This window comes from Oncorhynchus masou, chromosome 33 (assembly GCF_036934945.1).
Source record: "Oncorhynchus masou masou isolate Uvic2021 chromosome 33, UVic_Omas_1.1, whole genome shotgun sequence".
NCBI lineage: Eukaryota > Metazoa > Chordata > Actinopteri > Salmoniformes > Salmonidae > Oncorhynchus > Oncorhynchus masou.
In genome coordinates, this window is record NC_088244.1 from 22872909 (window position 1) to 22892909 (window position 20001).

The following is a 20001-nucleotide window of genomic DNA, read 5'->3' on the forward strand; positions in this document are numbered from 1 at the left end:
TTGAGTGTAATATAATTGTTTCCTTGACGCGCGGCGGGGAGCGGTTATGGTTGAAATTATAAATCATTTGGGAGGTTATTTAACTCATGGAATTGGAGCGATGCAAGTCGGTGAGTTGCGCATGCGTGACTTTTAAGATTCTGACCCGCAAGAAGAAACCGCTGGTAAGCTAAATTTAGTCCCAAATTGATCAGTTAATATGCATGTATATTGCTTTGACGTGCCTGCAATAAGCGCTACAGAATCCTGAAACTATAACGCTTGCAGATGGTAAGAGAATTTGTCATTTTCTTGCAGTTGACATCCAGCATGCATGAACATAATTAGTCATAAAGCTATTTGGTATCGCAAATCATTTAAGAATTCAATATATTCTGTCATTCGATATTCTTTTACATCAGGTTTCCAGAGAACTAACGGTCCGCAACATAATAGGGATTTTATTTTATTTTTCTCGCCTGAATGTCATGAAACGATATCATTCATTCGAAATATTGCCAGGATTTTTCTTTTTTTAAACATTTTCACAAATTGTTTTTTTTTTTCTCAAATAGCTTCAAGGGTTTCTGATCCTCCGCCATTTTACTGCTGAATTGCTGTGTTTTTGTTAGATTAATAATATAATTATTTTGCTTTGTGGCGCTACTTTCCCTTGTTATTCGAAGAGGAGCGTTGTCAAATAAAGCAGTTGACATTACAGAAAGGTCATAATAGCTCAATGAAATTGTTTATTTTAAAATAAATAATTCCTTGAATGTACTTTATCACCGATGCTGTCAAGTGAGACAAATTCAATTTTTAAGGTTCCCTCACAACAATGCAGAGAAAAGCAGCATTATTATTGATACAAGGAGAAGAATGGTCCTATGTATTTAGCTGTTTAGTTGTAATAGAGAACAAGACTGGATGCAGGGGATGCATAATATGGGGAATACATCTGAATCTTGTAACCTTTCTGGCATTCAGGACCCATATTCCAATGTCACTTCAGCTGTCATTCTAATCCTAATAAATATGTGAAATTGTGATGGTTAAACTGACATTATGATCTTTTTTTCAGAGGCAGTAAGTGAAGTCTGCCATGAGTGCCAAAGTGGAGCTGGATGTTTCAGCCAAAGAAGCAGATCCCAATCCTTCCAGTGATGCCCTCTCCTCCAATGACAGCCTGTCGAAGAAGACACACCCACAGACCACAGCACTCATCCTGCCAGGTGAGATAAGGCCACCATGACTCCTGGAACTATTACACTCAATAGTGTTCCGTAATGTATTGCACCCTGAACTTTCTCCAACTCAGAGATATGCTGCACAATGTCCTAAGTTTTGACAAAACAGAGGGGGGTACATACTACCCTCCTAATAGTTTCACACAGCTACATATCACATTCGCTCAAAACTTAGAAGACTGGCCCCTCTCTCCCCAGCCCCTGTTCCCAGTACACAGAAGGTGGAGGTCTCTCCGGGTGCTGCTGAGGCAGGTAATGGAGCCACTGCTGGAGAGGTGGAAACCCCCACTCTAGCCCCCCAGGTTGGGGGAGCCTGTAGCATCGTCCATGTACTGGAGTGGAAAGAAGGGATGGCCATCTTACCCAGCAGCAACCTAAAGGTGAATGACATCTGATGGCCGTTGTATGTTATTATAAGCATAGGGTTCTCTAGTATTAAGCATTGTTGGAGTAAAGAGGCCAGCCAGCCTGGTCTCATAGAATAGATGTAACATAGTAAATCCGGAACACTCAAATTAGAATGATATGTTCAGTTCGGTATGGTTACATAAGACAAGACAGAAGGTTACTGAGGGAAAAAATGTAAGTAGGGTGGGTTGGTTGGTTGGTTTGGCGCATAAAGCGAATGTTAAGCAACCCAAAGGTTGCTTGTTCAAAACTCATCACGGACAACTTTAGCTAATAAGTAACTACTTACTACTTTTTGCTACTTTGCAACTTCTTAGCATGTTAGCTAACCTTTTATCCATAGCCAAACTAATGTTAGCCACCTAGCTAACGTTAGCCACAACAAATTGGAATTCATAACATCATACGTTTTGCAAATGTATAACATATTGTATGAATTGCAATTTGTAACATATTCTACAAATTCAAATTCGTAACATTTCATACAAATTGTAATTCGTAATATATCATACGGCAGGTAGCCTTGTGGTTAGAGCGATGAGCTAGTAACCGAAAGGTTGCTAGATCGAATCCCCAAGCTGACAAGGTAAAAATCTGTCGTTCTGCCCCTGAACAAGGCAGTTAACACACTGTTCCTAGGCCGTCATTGTAAACAAGAATTTGTTCTTACCTGACTTGCCTAGTTAAATAAAGGTAAAATAAATATGAAATGGACATCCACAAATGAATGCATACAAAATGTAACATGTCATAAGAATTTGGAGTGTCCTGGATTTACCCCTGAGTCCAGGTTGTGTATGCACATGGTTGAAATACAGTATGTGTATTTTTCAGTTCTGTGTGAGTGACTGTGGAACACTGGAGATGATCAGCCAAGAAAAAATCAGCAGTGCTGAACCAGCAGTAATGGTGTCTGGGAAAATACCTGACTCCAAAAACAGGCCAACTAACAAAACAGGTAGGATACTGGAAATTAGGAAATTCTGTGTGTTTTCTGCAGCTGAATAGTCAATTAACTAAATCCTAATGGAAATGATCTAGCTAGTGAACTAGCAAGTTCACAACTCATATTTAATTCCAGAAATATCCTCAAAAACAATTTGCTATACTGTATGCAATCCTTTCCTAATCCCAACCTGATATAATGCCTCCAACTGTGTGATCACTCTCTCCGTAGCCGATGTGAACAGGTTAACATTCACAAGGCCGCAGGGCCAGATGGATTACCGGATAGCTACTCAGAGCATGTGCTGACCAACTGTCAAGTGTCTTCACTGACATTTTCAACCTATCCCTGACCGAGTCTGTAAATACCTACATGTTTCAAGCAGACCACCATAGTCCATGTGCCCAAGAACGCCATGGTAACCTGCTGTTGTGTCTTTACTATCATTAACGTAAGACTTTTGTTTTTTTATCAAAGATTCTCTGTAATTAGCATTTCGTGATTAACTAATTAGGCAAATGTAATTAACTAGGAAGTCGGGGCACCAAGGAAAATATTAAGATTACAAAGTTATAATTTTCCTAATACAACTTTTCAGATATTTTAATATCTGATCAATTAGTCTTCTTACTTAATTAAATATTTATTTTACCTCAAGTTAGTCTCATTCCAAACTTCGTAAATTGTTGGAAATCTGCACGAACCCAAGCTTCACCATGAGTCATCCATACATCAATTTTCTTAAATCATTTATTTACTAACTAAGTAATTCACAGAAATGCATAAACAAACAGTACCTAGTTACAAGGAAATGATAACGGAGTTTCCCTAGTGGGATAAACCGGCATCGCGGCTTGGTGTACAAAAGGGAAGTGGGGGTCGACTGAGATAAGACAACACACAGTTGATAATTATAACAATTTAAATGCTAATCCTTTGCACATGAACGCTCACTAATTCGGGAACAATTGCAATCAATATATATATTTACACTCAGGGATCTCTGTTGAAAAGTTTGTTTCTGTTGGAGAGTTTGTCCGCCCTCTCTGTCGTGGTTAGAATGGATAGTTCAGAGTGACATTCATTCATGTCGTTATAGAATAGATGTTTTGGTGGCTGTCTTCGCCTTTAATGATACCGAATTCCTAGCTGCAGACTAGTAATTCATATCAAAGACATGTTCTTATTCTGTCGGTATCGATAGTCTTAGAGTTTAACCACGTGGGATGGTTAAAAGATTCAGCAGTCTTGTCTCAAACCCTGGCCCTCTCGTTATCGAGGTCAGCTGGTCTGCGACCTTTGTCCTCTCGTAATTGAGAGCAACATGGTCTGTTGAGAAATTCTCAAGGTGGGGGTTTTATTTGGGAGAGCAGAAAAAGGCTGTCTCATGACGCCATGTCCTAACTGTGCTCATGGGCGGTCCTCTGATTTAGTTAAACTCAAAAGGGAATTGGAGTTTCCTTCATTAAACAGTCCAAAATCACATTACACAATTTTACAAACAGTATCATTCTCACTCATTCATCTTACACAACAATTAGATGTAAACCTCATATCTGAGGCTATTATATAAACAGCGTTATGGTAATGTGGCCATATTGTCTCCCATGAGTTTCCAAAATTGTACCAAAAGGACCAGTTCGTAGCTGGATTCTTCACCTATATTTTATACCTTCTCCGAAACATAAATGTTGATCGGACCTCAAGTTCTGTGAGGTGGAAGAAATTCCTTTGTTCTCTTCTATGAAAATTCAACTCTCTCTCTATACTGTGGCCATGAGGAGATAATCTCCTCCAGGAATTTATGACCTCTCTCTGACCACAGCAGCCTGGGTGTAGGAGACAGGGAGAGGGGGATGGGGCTTGCTGTACCCAAAAAGGGCAATGTCATGACACTGCCTAAATGACTACCAACCCGTAGCACTTACATCTGTAGCCATTAAGTGCTTTGAAAGGGTGGTCATGGCCCCCATTAACACAATCATCCCAGAAACCCTATATCCACCCCAATTCACATACCACCTCAACAGATCCACGGATGACGCGATCTCCAATGTACTCCACACTGCCCTTTCCCACCTGGACAAAAGGAACACCTACATGAGGATGCTATTCATTGACTACAGCTCAGTGTTCAACACCACAGTGCCCTCAAAACTATTACTAAGCTAAGGACCCTGGGACTAAACACCTCCCTCTGCAACTGTATCCTGGACTTCCTGACGGGCCTCCCCCAGGTGTTAAGGGTAGGCAACAATGCATCTGCCACCCTGACCCTCGACACGGGGCCCCTCGGGTGTGTGCTTAGTCCCCTCCTGTACTCCCTGTTCACCCACGACTCCATTCACATCGACAGGGCTGGAATGGAGTGGGTCGAGAGCTTCAAGTTCCTTGTCGTCCACATCACTAACAAACTATCATGGTTCGAACACATCAAGTCAGTCTTGAAGATGGCACGACAACACCTATTCCCTCCCGGGAAACTAAAGAGATTTGGCATGGGTCCTCAGATCCTCAAAAAGTTTTACAGCTGCGAGAGATTTCTGACTGGTTGCATCACCGCTTGATATGGCAACTGCTCGGCAACTGACCTCAAGGCGCTACAGAGGGTAGTGGTTACGGCCCAGTACATCACTGGGGCCAAGCTTCCTGCGATCCAGGACCTCTATACCAAGCAGTGTCAGAGGAAGGCCCTACAAATTGTCAGACTCCAGCCACTCTAGTCATAGACTGTTCTCTCTGTTACCGCACAGGAAGCGGTTCCGGAGCAGCAAATCTAGGTCCAAAAGGCTCCTTAACAGATTCTACCCCCAAGCCATTAGACTGCTAAAGAGTCAATTGGGTCCCTGGACTATTTGTATTGACCCCCTTTTTTCTGCTGCTGCTATTCGCTGTTTTTTATCTATGCATCGTCGCTTTACCTCTAACTACATATACATATTACCTCAAATAACCTGTGCCACAGCACATTCACTCTGTACCGATACCCCTGTATACAGTGCATTCGGAAAGTATTCAGACACCTTGACTTTTACCACATTTTGTTATGTAACAGCCTTATTCTAAAATCAATTTTTTTTCTCCCCCTCCTCAATCTACACACAATACCCCATAATGACAAAACAAAAAACAGGTTTTTTGATTTTTTTGCATATGCATAAAAAAACAAAAACAGAAATCACTTATTTACATAAGTATTCAGACACTTTGCTATGAGACTCGAAGTTGAGCTCAGGTGCATCTTGTTTCCATTGATCATCCTTGAGATGTTTCTACAACTTGATTGGAGTCCACCTGTGGTAAATTCAATTGATTGGACTTGATATGGAAAGGTGCACACCTTTCTATATGAGATACCACAGCTGACAGTGGATGTCAGAGCAAAAAACAAGCCATGAGGTCGTAGGAATTGTCCGTAGAGCTCCAAGACAGGATTGTGTTGAGGCACAGATCTGGGAAAGGGTACCAACAATGTCTGCAGCATTGAAGGTCCCCAAGACACAGTGGCCTCCATCATTCTAAAATGGAAGAAGTTTGGAACCACCAAGATTCTTCCTAGAGCTGGCCGCCCGGCTAAACTGAACAATCGGTGGAGAAGGGCCTTGGTCATAGAGATGACCAAGAACCCAATGGTCAAACTGACAGAGCTCCAAAGTTCCTCTGTGGAGATGGGAAAACCTTCCAGAAGGACAACCACCTCTGCAGCACTCCACCAATCAGGCCTTTATGGTAGAGTGGCCCGACGGAAGCCACACCTCAGTAAAATGCACATGACAGCCCGCTTGGAGTTTGTCAAAAGGCACTTAAAGGACTCTCAGACCATGAGAAACAAGATTCTCTGGTCTGATGAAACCAAGCTTGAAATCTATGGCCTGAATGCCAAGCGTCACATCTGGAGGAAACCTGCCACCATCCCTACGGTGAAGCATGGTGGTGGCAGCATCATGCTGTGGGGATGTTTTTCAGCGGCAGGGACTAGGAGACTAGTCAGGATCTAGGCATAAATGGAGCAAAGTACAGACAGATCCTTGATGAAACCCTGCTCCGGAATGCTCAGGACCGCAGACTGGGACGAAGGTTCACCTTCCAACAGGACAACCACCCTAAGCACACAGCCAAGATAACGCAGGAGTTGCTTTGGGACAAGTCTCTGAATGTGCTTGAGTGGCCGAGCCAGAGCCCAGACTTGAACACGATCAAACGTCTCTGGAGAGGCCTGAAAATAGCTGTGCAGCGATACTCCCCATCCAACCTGACAGAGCTTGAGAGGATCTGCAGAGAATAATGGGAGAAACTTCCCAAATACAGGTGTGCCATGCTTGTAGTGTCATACCCAAGAAGACTTGAGGCTGTAGTCACTGCCAAAGTACTGAGTAAAGGATCTGAATTCTTATATAATTGTGATATTTCAGTTTATTTGAATACATTTGCAAAAATCTCTAAAAACCTGATTTTGCTTTGTCATTATGAGGTATTGTGTGTAGATTGAGGGGGGAAAACTTTTTCATCCATTTTAGAATAAGGTTGTAACAGAATGTGGAAAAAGTCCAGGTCTGAATTCTTCCCCAATGTACTGTATATCCTCGTTATTACTTTTCTTTTCTTTCTTTCTTTAGTTTAGTTTATTTTGTATATTTTTTTTTAGCAAATATTGTTTTACTTTAAAGCAAATTCAGCATTGTTGGTTAAGGGCTTGTAAGTAAGCATTTCAAGTTATGCTTACTTACAAGCGCCGAATACCTGTTGTATTCGGAGCATGTGACAAATAAAATTTGATTTGATTCCATTGTAGATATGGTGTCTCCTCTCAGCTCTGTGGGTGGTGTGGCTGTGGAACAAGAGAGGCCCATCAAGATTGAGTCTAAGACCCAGGGAGGGCCAGGACAACAGGAGAGCTGTGATCCTATGGCACAGAGAACCTACCCAGAGCAGCTACGCAGGGAGCCTATGACTGACAAGTAAGTGCTGAAGACTGAAGCCTTTCCACACTTTAGAAAGTTCATTTTTATGAAAACATCCTTTTACCATAGAAAGTGCAATTCATGCTAAATTAAAATCAAGGAACCATCATAAGCATACTGTGGATGCTCAGACACAAAACAAACTACAGGAAGATATTAACCACCATGCAGAAGATGTAACGTATGTCATAGGTAGCCTAAGGCAAAGCTTTGTAGTGGACTCAACTATTCTCTTAAATGTTCCTTAGGAGGGGGGGAGGCACAGATAAGATTCCCGGGGGCAGGGTAGCATCTCTGGACCCTGAGCTGCTGAAACCCATGAAGAAGAGGAAGAGGAAGGACTACCTGAGTCCGTCAGAAGAAGAATCTGAGCTGGATGGAATGGTGGGAAAGGCTTGAGTGTCACTTCATCCCACATAAAGCGTGCACAATTTAGTAGTATATTTTGTTGTTGTAATAAGTAAATGATCTGACATGTACGTGATGTTATGCATCAATAAAAAAATTTGTTCAGTACGACCATTCATAGTGTAGGCACTATGTCTTTATTGTCGTAAATCTGTGTGTTGTATTTGTGGTTCTAGGATTACTTGAAGACAGAAAGCAAACACAACAAAGCAGGTAAGAATCATCTAAATTGTATATAAAAAATATATATATTCAAGTCATATTTCTGTTGTGTCAGAACTCCCATAAGCTTTAAGTTGTGTTTTCTGTCTGTGTACAACAGGTTCTGTTGAAGTCCATATGGATCTGTGGACATGGGGACAGTATCTGGAGGAGACCAAAGCAGTGGCAGCTCCGGCCAAACTCTTTCAAGAGGTGGGTTTTATTGTCTTTGGGTACATACTAAATGAGAGAACAAAAGTTGATATTCTTTTCAAATTAAAGTGGGTGTAAGTGGGCTTGTGGGCGTGCATTCATGTGTGTATGACTGTGCTTTTCTCACTATGCCCCCTGTATTTTCAGTCTCAGAGAGTCCCTCAGTGCAAAAGCAGCTTCCGCCAGGGCATGAAGTTAGAGGGCATCGACCCCCAGCACCCCTCCATGTACTTTGTTCTGACTGTGGCTGAGGTACTGTGTGCATCGCTGCTCAACCTACAGTCGCATGCTCTTTGAGGTTTGCTTCTACCTCTCTCCCTGTCCTGACTGCTTTGCTGCATACACACTACATACCCTGACTGAAACACTTTGATGAATCACAGAGAGAGATATAAGGGAAGAGAGGAATCCACATAACTGGGGAAGGACACGGAGAGAGACTTGGGTAGACATGGTTTGACTCCTGTCTGTCTTCTCCTGTCTGTAGGTTTGTGGCTACAGGCTGCGGCTCCATTTTGACGGCTACTCAGACTGTCATGACTTCTGGGTAAATGCCAACTGCCCCGACATCCACCCGGCAGGATGGTGTGAGAGCACTGGACACAAACTCTACACCCCCAAAGATAAGAGTACACTGGGCTTTGGTTTGGGGTTGGGCTGCACTTTGGACACTGAATTAGTTTTATGTTTACATTTTCAATGTGGCTCAGATCATTCGCCCAAGCATCTAAAGTATGTCATTCATAAGGTAACTAATGAGAATGTCCTTATTGGAGTAGTGGTCCAGGAAAATCTCCACATTATATGTTTGTGTCTGTTTGTGCCACAGGCTGCAAAGAGGAGGAGTTCTCCTGGGCCAGCTACCTGAAAATGAGTAAAGCACAAGTTGCCCCTAAAGAGGTGTTTGCCAGCCCTGGAAGAGTAAGTATAAGCATGACTCTTATCCTCAGTCAGTGGTATGCATCTGCCTGAAGTAAGTAACTGTAAGCGACTAATGTGGTGTGTTTGTGTTGGTGGTCCCCTGGTCAGACGGATACGGAGTGTGGTTTTGAGGTGGGCATGAAGCTGGAGGCGGTCGACCGCATGAACCCCTCTCTCATTTGCGTGGCGACCGTGACCGACGTGGTGGACGACCGCTTCCTGGTTCACTTTGATAACTGGGACGACACGTATGACTACTGGTGAGGCCATTTTTCATGTATTTTTCATGGCTTCTCTAAATTATGAACTGTGCTGTTTTACTAGCCATGATGCCATGATTTAAATTCTAATCTAATTGGTTGATGTTGCATTACGCCATCCAGGTGTGATGCCAGCAGTCCATACATCCATCCTATTGGCTGGTGCCAAGAGAGGAGCCTCCCCCTCACGCCGCCTCAAGGTGACTGACAAAGTTCTAAGATATGACTATAGGTCTAATAAGTGAACTATAGGGAATGCAGTGGAATTTCACACACACCTATGAGCTAGATCCCATGTGCCCCGTCTGTCCTGTCAGATTACCCAGACCCAGGCAGGTTCTCCTGGCCAAGGTACCTCGACGAGACTGGCTCTACCGCCGTGTCTGCTGAGGCTTTTAAAGTGGTGAGTACTAAAGACTTGTTGCAATGACATGAACATGGGTGAATACATTTTATTTGACCTGAATCCTTTTTGGTGGGGTAAAGTGTAGTTGTGAACATAATTGCTGTTATGAGTTGAAATTAGATTAACTATAGGGACTGATTTGAGGTTAAGTGGCGCTGTGTGATGATGATGTGACCCTCCCCTCTGCAGCGTCCTGCCCATTGCTTCCAGGCTCAGATGAAACTGGAGGTGGTGGACAAAAGGAGCCCCGGCCTGATACGGGTGGCCACAGTGGAGGAGGTCGACACCCACCGCATTAAGGTCAACCAGTAGTGTGTGTGTGCTAGGGATGCAGGGGTCAGCTGTTTGATCACCCACCCGCAATTGCAAATAACCCTTCAGCAACCGTCCGACTATACACTGAGTGTACAAAACATTAAGCTGCTATTTCCATGACATAAACTGACCAGGTGAATCCAGGTGAAGAATACAGTGCATTCGGAATGTATTCAGACCCCTTGACTTTTTACATACTTTGTTACGTTACAGCCTGATACAATTTCATTTAAAAAATGATCTACACACAATACGCCATAATGACAATGCAAAAACCTTTTTTGCAAATGTATAAAAAATATCACATTTTCATAGGAATTCAGACCCTTTACTCAGTACTTTGTTGAAGCACCTTTGGCAGCCTTGAGTCTTCTTAGGTATGACGCTAGAAGCTTGGCACACCTGTATTTGGGAAGTTTATCCCATTCTTCTCTGTAGATCCTCTCAAGCTCTGTCAGGTTGGATGGAGAGGGTCACTGCACAGTTATTTTCAGGTCTCTCCAGAGATGTTTGATCGGATTCAAGTCCGGATTCTGGCTGGGCAACTCAAGGACATTGAGACTTGTCCCGAAGCCATTCCTGCGTTGTCTTGGCTGTGTGCTTAGGATCATTGTCCTGTTGGAATGTGAACCTTAGCCCCAGTCTGAGGTCCTGAGTGCTTTGGATCAGGTTTTCATGAATGATCTCTCTGTACTTTGCTTCGTTCATCTTTACCTCGGTCCTGACTAGTCTCCCAGTCCCTAGCTCCAAACAAAATCCCCACAGCATGATGCTGACACTACTATGCTTCACCGTAGGGATGGTGCCAGGTTTCCTCCAGACGTGACGCTTGGCATTCAGGCCATAGAGTTCATGCTTGGTTTCATCAGACCAGAGAATCTTGTTTCTCATGGTCAGAGTCCTTTAAGTGCCTTTTAGCAAACTCCAAGTGGGCTGTCACGTGCCTTTTACTGAGGAGTGGCTTCCGTCTGGCCACTCTACCATAAAGGCCTGATTGGTGAAGTGCTCCAGAGATGGTTGTCCTTCTGGAAGGTTCTCCCATCGCCACAGAGGAATTCTGTAGCTCTGTCAAGGCGACCATCGGGTTCTTGGTCACATCCCTGACCAAGGCCCTTCTGCCCCGATTGCTCAGCCTTGGCCGGGTGGCCAGCTCTAGGAAATTACTTGGTGGTTCCAAACTTCTTCTATTCAAGAATAATGTCGGCACTGTGATCTTGAGGACCTTCAATGCTGCAGACATTTTTTGGTACCCTTACCCAGATATGTGCCTTGACACAATCCTGTCTCTGAGTTCTACCTTGGCTTGGTTTTTGCTCTGACATGCACTGTAAACCGTGGGACCTTCTATAGAAAGGTGTGTGCCTTTCCATATCAAGTCAAATCAATTGAATTTACCACAGGTAGACTCCAATCAAGTTGTAGAAACATCTCAAGGATGATCAATGGAAACAGGATGCACCTGAGAGCAATTTGGAGTTTCATAGCAAAGGGTCTAAATACCTATGTAAATAATCAATAAAAAGTGCTGCACAGAAAGCTAGCCTAAACACCAAACAGCAAGCAAAGCAGATGTAGAAGCACGGTGCCTAGGAAAAACTTCCTAGAAAGGCCGGAACCTAGGAAGACACCTAGAGAGGAAGCAGGCTCTGAGGGGTGGACAGTCCTCTTCTGGCTGTGCCGGGTGGCAGGTAGCCTAGTGGTTAGAGTGTTGGACTAGTAAAGGAAAGATTGCAAGATTGAATCCCCGAGCTGACAAGGTAAAAATTTGTCGTTCTGTCCCTGAACAAGGCAGTTAACCCACTGTTCCTAGGCCGTCATTGAAAATAAGAATTTGTTCTTAACTGACTTGCCTAGTTAAATAAAGATAAAATATATCTATTTTTTGAATTCAGTTTTTTTATAAACATTTGCAAAACTTTCTAAAAACCTGTTTTAGTTTTGTCATAATGGGGTATTTTGTGCAGATTGATGAGAACACTTTTTAATTAAATACATTTTAGAATAAGGCTGTAACGTATCAGAATCTGGAAAAAGTCAAGGGGTCTGAATACATTCCGAATGCACTGTATGATCCCATATTGATGTCACTTGTTAAATCCACTTCAATCAGTGTAGATGAAGGGGAGGAGACCGGTTAAAGAAGGGTTTTTAAGCCTTGAGACAATTGAGAAATGGATTGTGTATGTTCAGAGGGTGAATGGGCAAGACAAAACGATTTAAGTGCCTTTGAATGGTGTATGGTAGTAGGTCCCTGTTGCACCGGTTTGTGTGAAGAACTGCAATTCTGCTGGGTTTTTCACGCTCAACAGTTTCCTGTGTGTATCAAGAATGCTCTACCATCCAAAGGACATCCAGCCAACTTGACACAACTGTGGGAAGTATTGGAGTAAACATGGGCCAGCATCCCTGTGGAATGCTTTCGGCACCTTGTTGGGTCCATGCACCGACGAATTGAGGCAGTTCTGAGGGGAGGAACTCAATATTAGGAAGGTGTTCCTCATTTTTGGTATACTCAGTGTATGTGATAAAGTGAAAATCTGAGGCCCGCACTCGACCCTAACCCATACAGTTGAAGTCAGAGGTTTATATACACTTTTTCAACCACTCCACACATTTCTTGTTAACAAACTATAGTTTTGGAATGTCGGTTAGGACATCTACTTTGTGCATGAAGTAATTTTTCCAACAATTGTTTACAGACAGATTATTTCCTTATAATTCACTGTATCATAATTCCAGTGGGTCAGAAGTTTACATACACTAAGTTGTCTGTGCCTTGAAACAGCTTGAAAAATTCCAGAATATGATGTCATGGCTTTAGAAGCTTCTGATAGGCTAATTGACATCATTTGAGTCAATTGGAGGTGTACCTGTGGCTGTATTTCAAGGCCTACCTTCAAACTCAGCGCCTCTTTGCTTGACATCATGGGAAAATCAAAAGAAATCAGCCAAGACCTCAGAAAATAAATTGTAGACCTCCACAAGTCTGGTTCATCCTTGGGAGCAATTTCCAAACGCCTGAAGGTACCACGTTCATCTGTACAAACAAGTATAAACACCATGGGACCACGCAGTCGTCATACCGCTCAGAAAGGAGATGCGTTCTATTTCCTAGAGATTAACATGCTTTGGTGCGAAAAGTGCAAATCAATCCCAGAACAACAGCAAAGGACCCTGTGAAGATGCTGGAAGAAACAACTACAAAGTATCTATATCCACACTAAAGCGAGTCCTATATCGACATAACCTGAAAGGCCGCTGAGGAAGGAAGATGCCACTGCTCCAAAACTGTGATTAAAAAAGCCAGTCTATGGTTTGCAACTGCACATGGGGACAAAGATCGTACTTTTTGGAGGAATGTCCTCTGGTCTGATGAAACAATATTTTTACTGTTTGGCCATAATGATCATCGTTATGTTTGAAGGAAAAGGGGAGGCTTGCAACCCGAAGAACACCATCCTAACCGTGAAGCACGGGGGGTGGCAGCATCATGTTGTGGGGGTGCTTTGCTGCAGGAGGGACTGGTGCACTTCACAAAATAGATGTCATCATGAGGTAGGAAATTATGTGGATATATTGAAGCAACATCTCATGACATCAGTCAGGAAGTTAAAGCTTGGTCGCAAATGGGTCTTCCAAATGGACAATGACCCCTAGCATACTTCCAGAGTTGTGGCAAAATGGCTTAAGGACAACAACGTCAAGGTATCGGAGTGGCCATCACAAAGCCCTGACCTCAATCCTATAGAAATGTTGTGGGCAGAACTGAAAAAGCTTGTGCGAGCAAGGAGGCCTACAAACCTGACTCGGTTATACCAGCTCTGTCAGGAGGAATGGGCTGAAATTCACCCAACTTATTGTGAGAAGCCTGTGGAAGGCTACCTGAAAAGTTTGACCCAAGTTAAACAATTTTAAGCTGAAATAAATTATTCTGACATTTCACATTATTCAAATAAAGTGGTGATCCTAACTGACCTAAGACAGGGAATTTTTACTAGGTTTAAATGTATTTGGCTAAGGTGTATGTAAACTTCCGACTTTTTTACATTTACATTTAAGTCATTTAGCAGACGCTCTTATCCAGAGCGACTTACAAATTGGTGAATTCACCTTCTGACATCCAGTGGAACAGCCACTTTACAATAGTGCATCTAAATCATTAAGGGGGGGGGGGTGGTGAGAAGGATTACTTATCCTATCCTAGGTATTCCTTGAAGAGGTGGGGTTTCAGGTGTCTCCGGAAGGTGGTGATTGACTCCGCTGTCCTGGCGTCGTGAGGGAGTTTGTTCCACCATTGGGGGGCCAGAGCAGCGGACAGTTTTGACTGGGCTGAGCGGGAACTGTACTTCCTCAATGGTAGGGAGGCGAGCAGGCCAGAGGTGGATGAACGCAGTGCCCTTGCTTGGGTGTAGGGCCTGATCAGAGCCTGGAGGTACTGCGGTGCCGTTCCCCTCACAGCTCCGTAGGCAAGCACCATGGTCTTGTAGCGGATGCGAGCTTCAACTGGAAGCCAGTGGAGAGAGCGGAGGAGCGGGGTGACGTGAGAGAACTTGGGAAGGTTGAACACCAGACGGGCTGCGGCGTTCTGGATGAGTTGTAGGGGTTTAATGGCACAGGCAGGGAGCCCAGCCAGCAGCGAGTTGCAGTAATCCAGACGGGAGATGACAAGTGCCTGGATTAGGACCTGCGCCGCTTCCTGTGTGAGGCAGGGTCGTACTCTGCGGATGTTGTAGAGCATGAACCTACAGGAACGGGCCACCGCCATGATGTTGGTTGAGAACGACAGGGTGTTGTCCAGGATCACGCCAAGGTTCTTAGCGCTCTGGGAGGAGGACACAATGGAGTTGTCAACCGTGATGGCGAGATCATGGAACGGGCAGTCCTTCCCCGGGAGGAAGAGCAGCTCCGTCTTGCCGAGGTTCAGCTTGAGGTGGTGATCCGTCATCCACACTGATATGTCTGCCAGACATGCAGAGATGCGATTCGCCACCTGGTCATCAGAAGGGGAAAGGAGAAGATTAATTGTGTGTCGTCTGCATAGCAATGATAGGAGAGACCATGTGAGGTTATGACAGAGCCAAGTGACTTGGTGTATAGCGAGAATAGGAGAGGGCCTAGAACAGAGCCCTGGGGGACACCAGTGGTGAGAGCGCGTGGCGAGGAGACAGATTCTCGCCACGCCACCTGGTAGGAGCGACCTGTCAGGTAGGACGCAATCAAGCGTGGGCCGCGCCGGAGATGCCCAACTCGGAGAGGGTGGAGAGGAGGATCTGATGGTTCACAGTATCGAAGGCAGCCGATAGGTCTAGAAGGATGAGAGCAGAGGAGAGAGAGTTAGCTTTAGCAGTGCGGAGCGCCTCCGTGATGCAGAGAAGAGCAGTCTCAGTTGAATGACTAGTCTTGAAACCTGACTGATTTGGATCAAGAAGGTCATTCTGAGAGAGATAGCGGGAGAGCTGGCCAAGGACGGCACGTTCAAGAGTTTTGGAGAGAAAAGAAAGAAGGGATACTGGTCTGTAGTTGTTGACATCGGAGGGATCGAGTGTAGGTTTCTTCAGAAGGGGTGCAACTCTCGCTCTCTTGAAGACGGAAGGGACGTAGCCAGCGGTCAGGGATGAGTTGATGAGCGAGGTGAGGTAAGGGAGAAGGTCCCCGGAAATGGTCTGGAGGAGAGAGGAGGGGATAGGGTCGAGCGGGTCGACTTCAACGGTATATAGAAAATGCGCGGTAAAGTTCCCTTATTTTTCTATTGAACATTTTATTGAACAATGACGTTTCTCTTTAACATTTCTTAATTGGTTTATTGAATATTTAGGTCTATGGAACAGTATCCTAATGTTTTTCTTAAACAAAAAATGTCAAACAATTTCCTAAATTGACGCCTTGTTCATGGTTTTTATGGCCAAGTTCCCAAAAGCATTTGGGGATTGCCGTGTATTTGGCGCTCGTTAGTCCCTACGCTCGTTAGTCCCTACGCTCGTTAGTCCCTACGCTCGTTAGTCCCTACGCTCGTTAGTCCCTACGCTCGTTAGTCCCTACAATCGTTAGTCCCTAAAGCGTAGACTTATGCACTAATGCCAGATTTTAAAAAAGAATGAAAGAAAAACCTCCAAGTAGCCTATAGATATGAATGATACATTTATGCATTTGTTTTTATACAGTCTTTGTTTTGTTCCCAGCCCTTCATCCACACAATGTTTCATGACCCTAAACCCGTCCGCCCGTGGTTATAACGCGGGGACTACAGGTTATGAATCAATCCGCGCATCCCGCTGTGCGTGCGTGTGTGTCTTGCGGTTGTATGTGCCAGTGCCACTACTACACTCCCGTAACTATGTCGTATTATACCATATTATACCATACAGATCCATTTTGATGGCTGGAGTCATATGTATGATGAGTGGATGGACTCGGACCACCCTGACACCCACCCGGTCGGCTGGTGTGAGAGTACGGGTCACCCGCTAAAAATCCCACCCCCTGAGTCCAACAAAACCCAACAGCTTGGTAACAGATACCATACTTCTCTGACTCTACTTCACCTTGATATGAGTGCTTACATGTTCGGTTTGATGACGTTGAGCTCTGTTCGTTTGTGTGTGTGTTTTAATAAGACCCCAGGGAACCTGCAACCACAGGCCAGTCCAGTTTCTCCTCCATGCCTTGCAAAGTAATCAACCACTCCAGATCCACAAAGTACAGCTTCCATCACAGGTCAGTAGGCGCCAGAAGCAGGTCTCTGAAATGCCTATGAAGCAGTCAATGTGAGTAGATGTGTTCCATACCAACCTTATGATTATGTTATCATGATGTTATAATAAAGTCAAACCTACTTTTTGAAACAGGAAGTGTCCAACGCCTGGATGTGATGGCTCGGGTCATGTGACTGGGCGGTTCACAGCGCATCACTGTCTGTCAGGCTGCCCATTGGCTGAGCGAAACCAGGGCAGACTCAAAACCGACCTATCAGATACAGAGGGGAGCGGAGCCAAGCGGAACATATTAATCTTTGGCCAAAGGACCAAAAAGTCCCGGTACCATGGCAGGTAAGACTCATGTTAACAGTGGCTGAGGCTGTAGTGGTATTTTGCTGTAACCTCTGCTACTGTAGCTCCCCTTCTCACCAGTTTCTCTCTTTCTCTCTTGTCAGGATTGGTCGTCCTCCCAAGTATAGAAAAAGCCAGCACAGAGGTTACCAGAGTGAGTATCACAGTTTTATGCTCTGCACACAGTACACATGTGTACTGTATCCATTTATGTCTATGGCCACACTCTGATTATATATGAGTTTACTGCATCCTATATACAGGATTCTGTGTGTATGAGTTACTTGCGTTAATATGTGTGATTTTGTGTGTGCTGATGTATGTGTGTGCTTTCCTGTGTTGCAGCGATAGCCACAGAGGGTATGTGCCCGTCTCTGTTCATGTCTGCCCTGTCGGCCCACCCGGACCGAACCCTGTCTCTGTGCTGGGAGCAACACTGCAAACTGCTGCCAGGTGTCCAGGGCATCCATGCTACACAGGTGGCAGCATGGACCGTGGAGGAGGTGAGAGCTGTAAAACTCACCCAGAGGTTAAAGTTCTCTGTCACTGCAACGGATTCCCAGTTTGAGGGGGGGATTATGATTTTGGGTTAAGAATAAATAAAAACACCAGGCCACACCTGAACATCTAAAACTAGACAAAACATATGTAGACAGGATAATGAACCTATAATGAACCTTTTCAAATAAAATGGATGCACTCACTAGTTACTGTAAGTCACTCTGGATAACAGCGTCTGCTAAATGACTAAAATGTAAATAACTGCCCCTTTTCTGGCTCGCAAATGGATTTTGACAAACACATCGGTCGTAAAAAATCTGTGCTGCCCTTCGTGGAATTTTGAAATCCTGATGCGGCCCTCAAGCTGAGATCGTCTTGCTTTAACCCCTGTACCTACCCCTATTTATCTTTGGCTTCAAGAAACGGGTGAATCAGAGTACATTGATAACCCTTTGTGTTCTGTGTAACAGGTCTTTGGATTTGTCCAGAAACTGACTGGTTGTGAAGAACAAGCCTGTGTCTTCAAAGAGGAAGTGAGTACAATGTTAATTGATAATTAAGTATGAAGTAATGATACAAACAAGAGCCCATTTAGAACAGCTAAGTTAAGTAATTTAAGTTACGTTCTGTTGTCCTTTATTGTTGTTTTATTTGCATGATAGACTTATTTATATTCCTGTGTTTGAGTTTCTTGTATATTTCTTCTCAGATGATTGACGGGGAGGCCTTCCTATTACTGACACAAACTGACATCGTCAAAATCATGAACATCAAACTTGGTCCCGCCCTCAAGATCTCCAACGCCATTTTAATGTTCAAGAGTATTGACGAAGGCCTCAAGTGATCCTGTCCCCACTCGGCCAGAGACTCCGTGACTAATCATCATGTGCCAAAATCATCCAGAACCCTACCCTGTTATGTGTTTGGTGTTCAGTACCCATCAGAGAGAGAACAGGGGGGCTGAGAGATGAAGATGGGGCGAGAGTGGAGAAGAGATGGGGACAGAACTGAGAAAGAGAAAGAAAAAAACTGGGGGAAAGTGTAAGCAAATGTTTTTATAAGGTTGGTTCACTGCTCGTGCAATAAAATTAGTACAATTTTAACTGAAAGTGTAAGGAGCGTCGAAAGATAAACTTTTGTAATTTATGCAAAATATATGGAATTATTTATGTGGGATGATGTTTTAATGCAATTTTTTTGTCACAGATTTGAAATCCGGCGGGATTTTATGCTGCTGTTTCTTTACTTGGTCACTAGGTACAGCATATGGACAGCTTCTAAGACCAGAAAAGGTTTAAAGTTTCTCAAGTATTGATCTTACGTGAGATAAATTCAAAATCATGTTTCAAAATATGAACTTTGTTTCGAACATTTGAAAAGGTTTACATTTTCACTCAGAAATATCAAGATATCTGGGGGATTTATTGTTTTGAATCATTTGTATATTTTATGTAGGTTTATGCACTGCATTTAAATATAATCTTACAAGGGCTCCAGGATTCCTATAGCTATATTTCTCTCTGGTGGGCAAAACTGTATCGCCATATTCTTGGATCAAAATCGTTCATTCCATATGTACAAATAAATGTCCAATTCAATCTCTTACTTGTCTTGACTTCAGTTGATTGGTGATGATGAAGTAAGTTCAATTCAAAATACTTGATCTTTATTAAATTGTGTATGTCTGCGCAGAGGGTAGTGCATACGGCAAGCGCTACTTTTTTGACTCATCACATAAACTGCTGCTACTGTTAATTATCAATCCTGTTTCATAGTCATATTATTCCTAGTTATATGTACGTACAGTGCCTTCAGAAAGTATCCATACCCCTTGACTTATTCTACATTTCGTTGTGTTACATCCTGAATTCAAAATGGATTAAATAGATTTTAATCATGAAATACAAAATGTCATTTGCATAAGTATTCACACCCCTGAGTCAACACTCTGTCAAATTGGTTGTTGATCATTGCTAAACAACCATTTTAAGTCTTGCCATAGATTTTCAAGCAGATTTAAGATAAAACTGTATCTCGGCCACTCAGGAACATTCACTGCTTTCTTGGTAAGCAACTCCAGTGTATATTTAGCTTTGTGTTTATTGTCCCGCTGAAAAGTGACTTCATCGCCCAGTGTCTGGTGGAAAACAGACTGAACAAGTTTTTCCTCTAGGATTTTGCCTGTGCTT

The 20001-nt window shown here is 43.6% G+C and overlaps 1 protein-coding gene across 1 annotated transcript; it reads left to right on the plus strand.

Annotated features, from left to right (window-relative positions):
* The first annotated feature begins 189 nt into the window (after window positions 1-189).
* LOC135528048 (lethal(3)malignant brain tumor-like protein 1) lies at window positions 190-19414 on the plus strand. Its single transcript, XM_064956817.1, has 22 exons — window positions 190-270; window positions 1061-1211; window positions 1425-1606; window positions 2469-2592; window positions 7373-7538; window positions 7790-7925; window positions 8126-8162; window positions 8272-8363; window positions 8511-8615; window positions 8851-9007; window positions 9193-9284; window positions 9393-9544; window positions 9668-9744; window positions 9862-9947; window positions 10140-10250; window positions 16631-16772; window positions 16880-16979; window positions 17111-17311; window positions 17416-17465; window positions 17657-17814; window positions 18283-18345; window positions 18522-19414. The coding sequence occupies exons 2-22, from the start codon at window positions 1082-1084 to the stop codon at window positions 18654-18656; spliced, it is 2496 nt and encodes an 831-aa protein (XP_064812889.1). The 5' UTR covers window positions 190-270; window positions 1061-1081; the 3' UTR covers window positions 18657-19414.
* Window positions 19415-20001: the final 587 nt, after the last annotated feature.

Excerpts from the sequence above, each read along its gene's own strand:
- LOC135528048 (XM_064956817.1), top strand. The coding sequence starts at position 1,082 with ATGAGTGCCAAAGTGGAGCTGGATGTTTCAGCCAAAGAAGCAGATCCC. Across the intron at positions 7,539-7,789 it reads AGGGAGCCTATGACTGACAA|GAGGGGGGGAGGCACAGATA; the intron begins GTAAGTGCTGAA and ends AATGTTCCTTAG. Across the intron at positions 16,980-17,110 it reads AAGTACAGCTTCCATCACAG|GAAGTGTCCAACGCCTGGAT; the intron begins GTCAGTAGGCGC and ends TTTTTGAAACAG.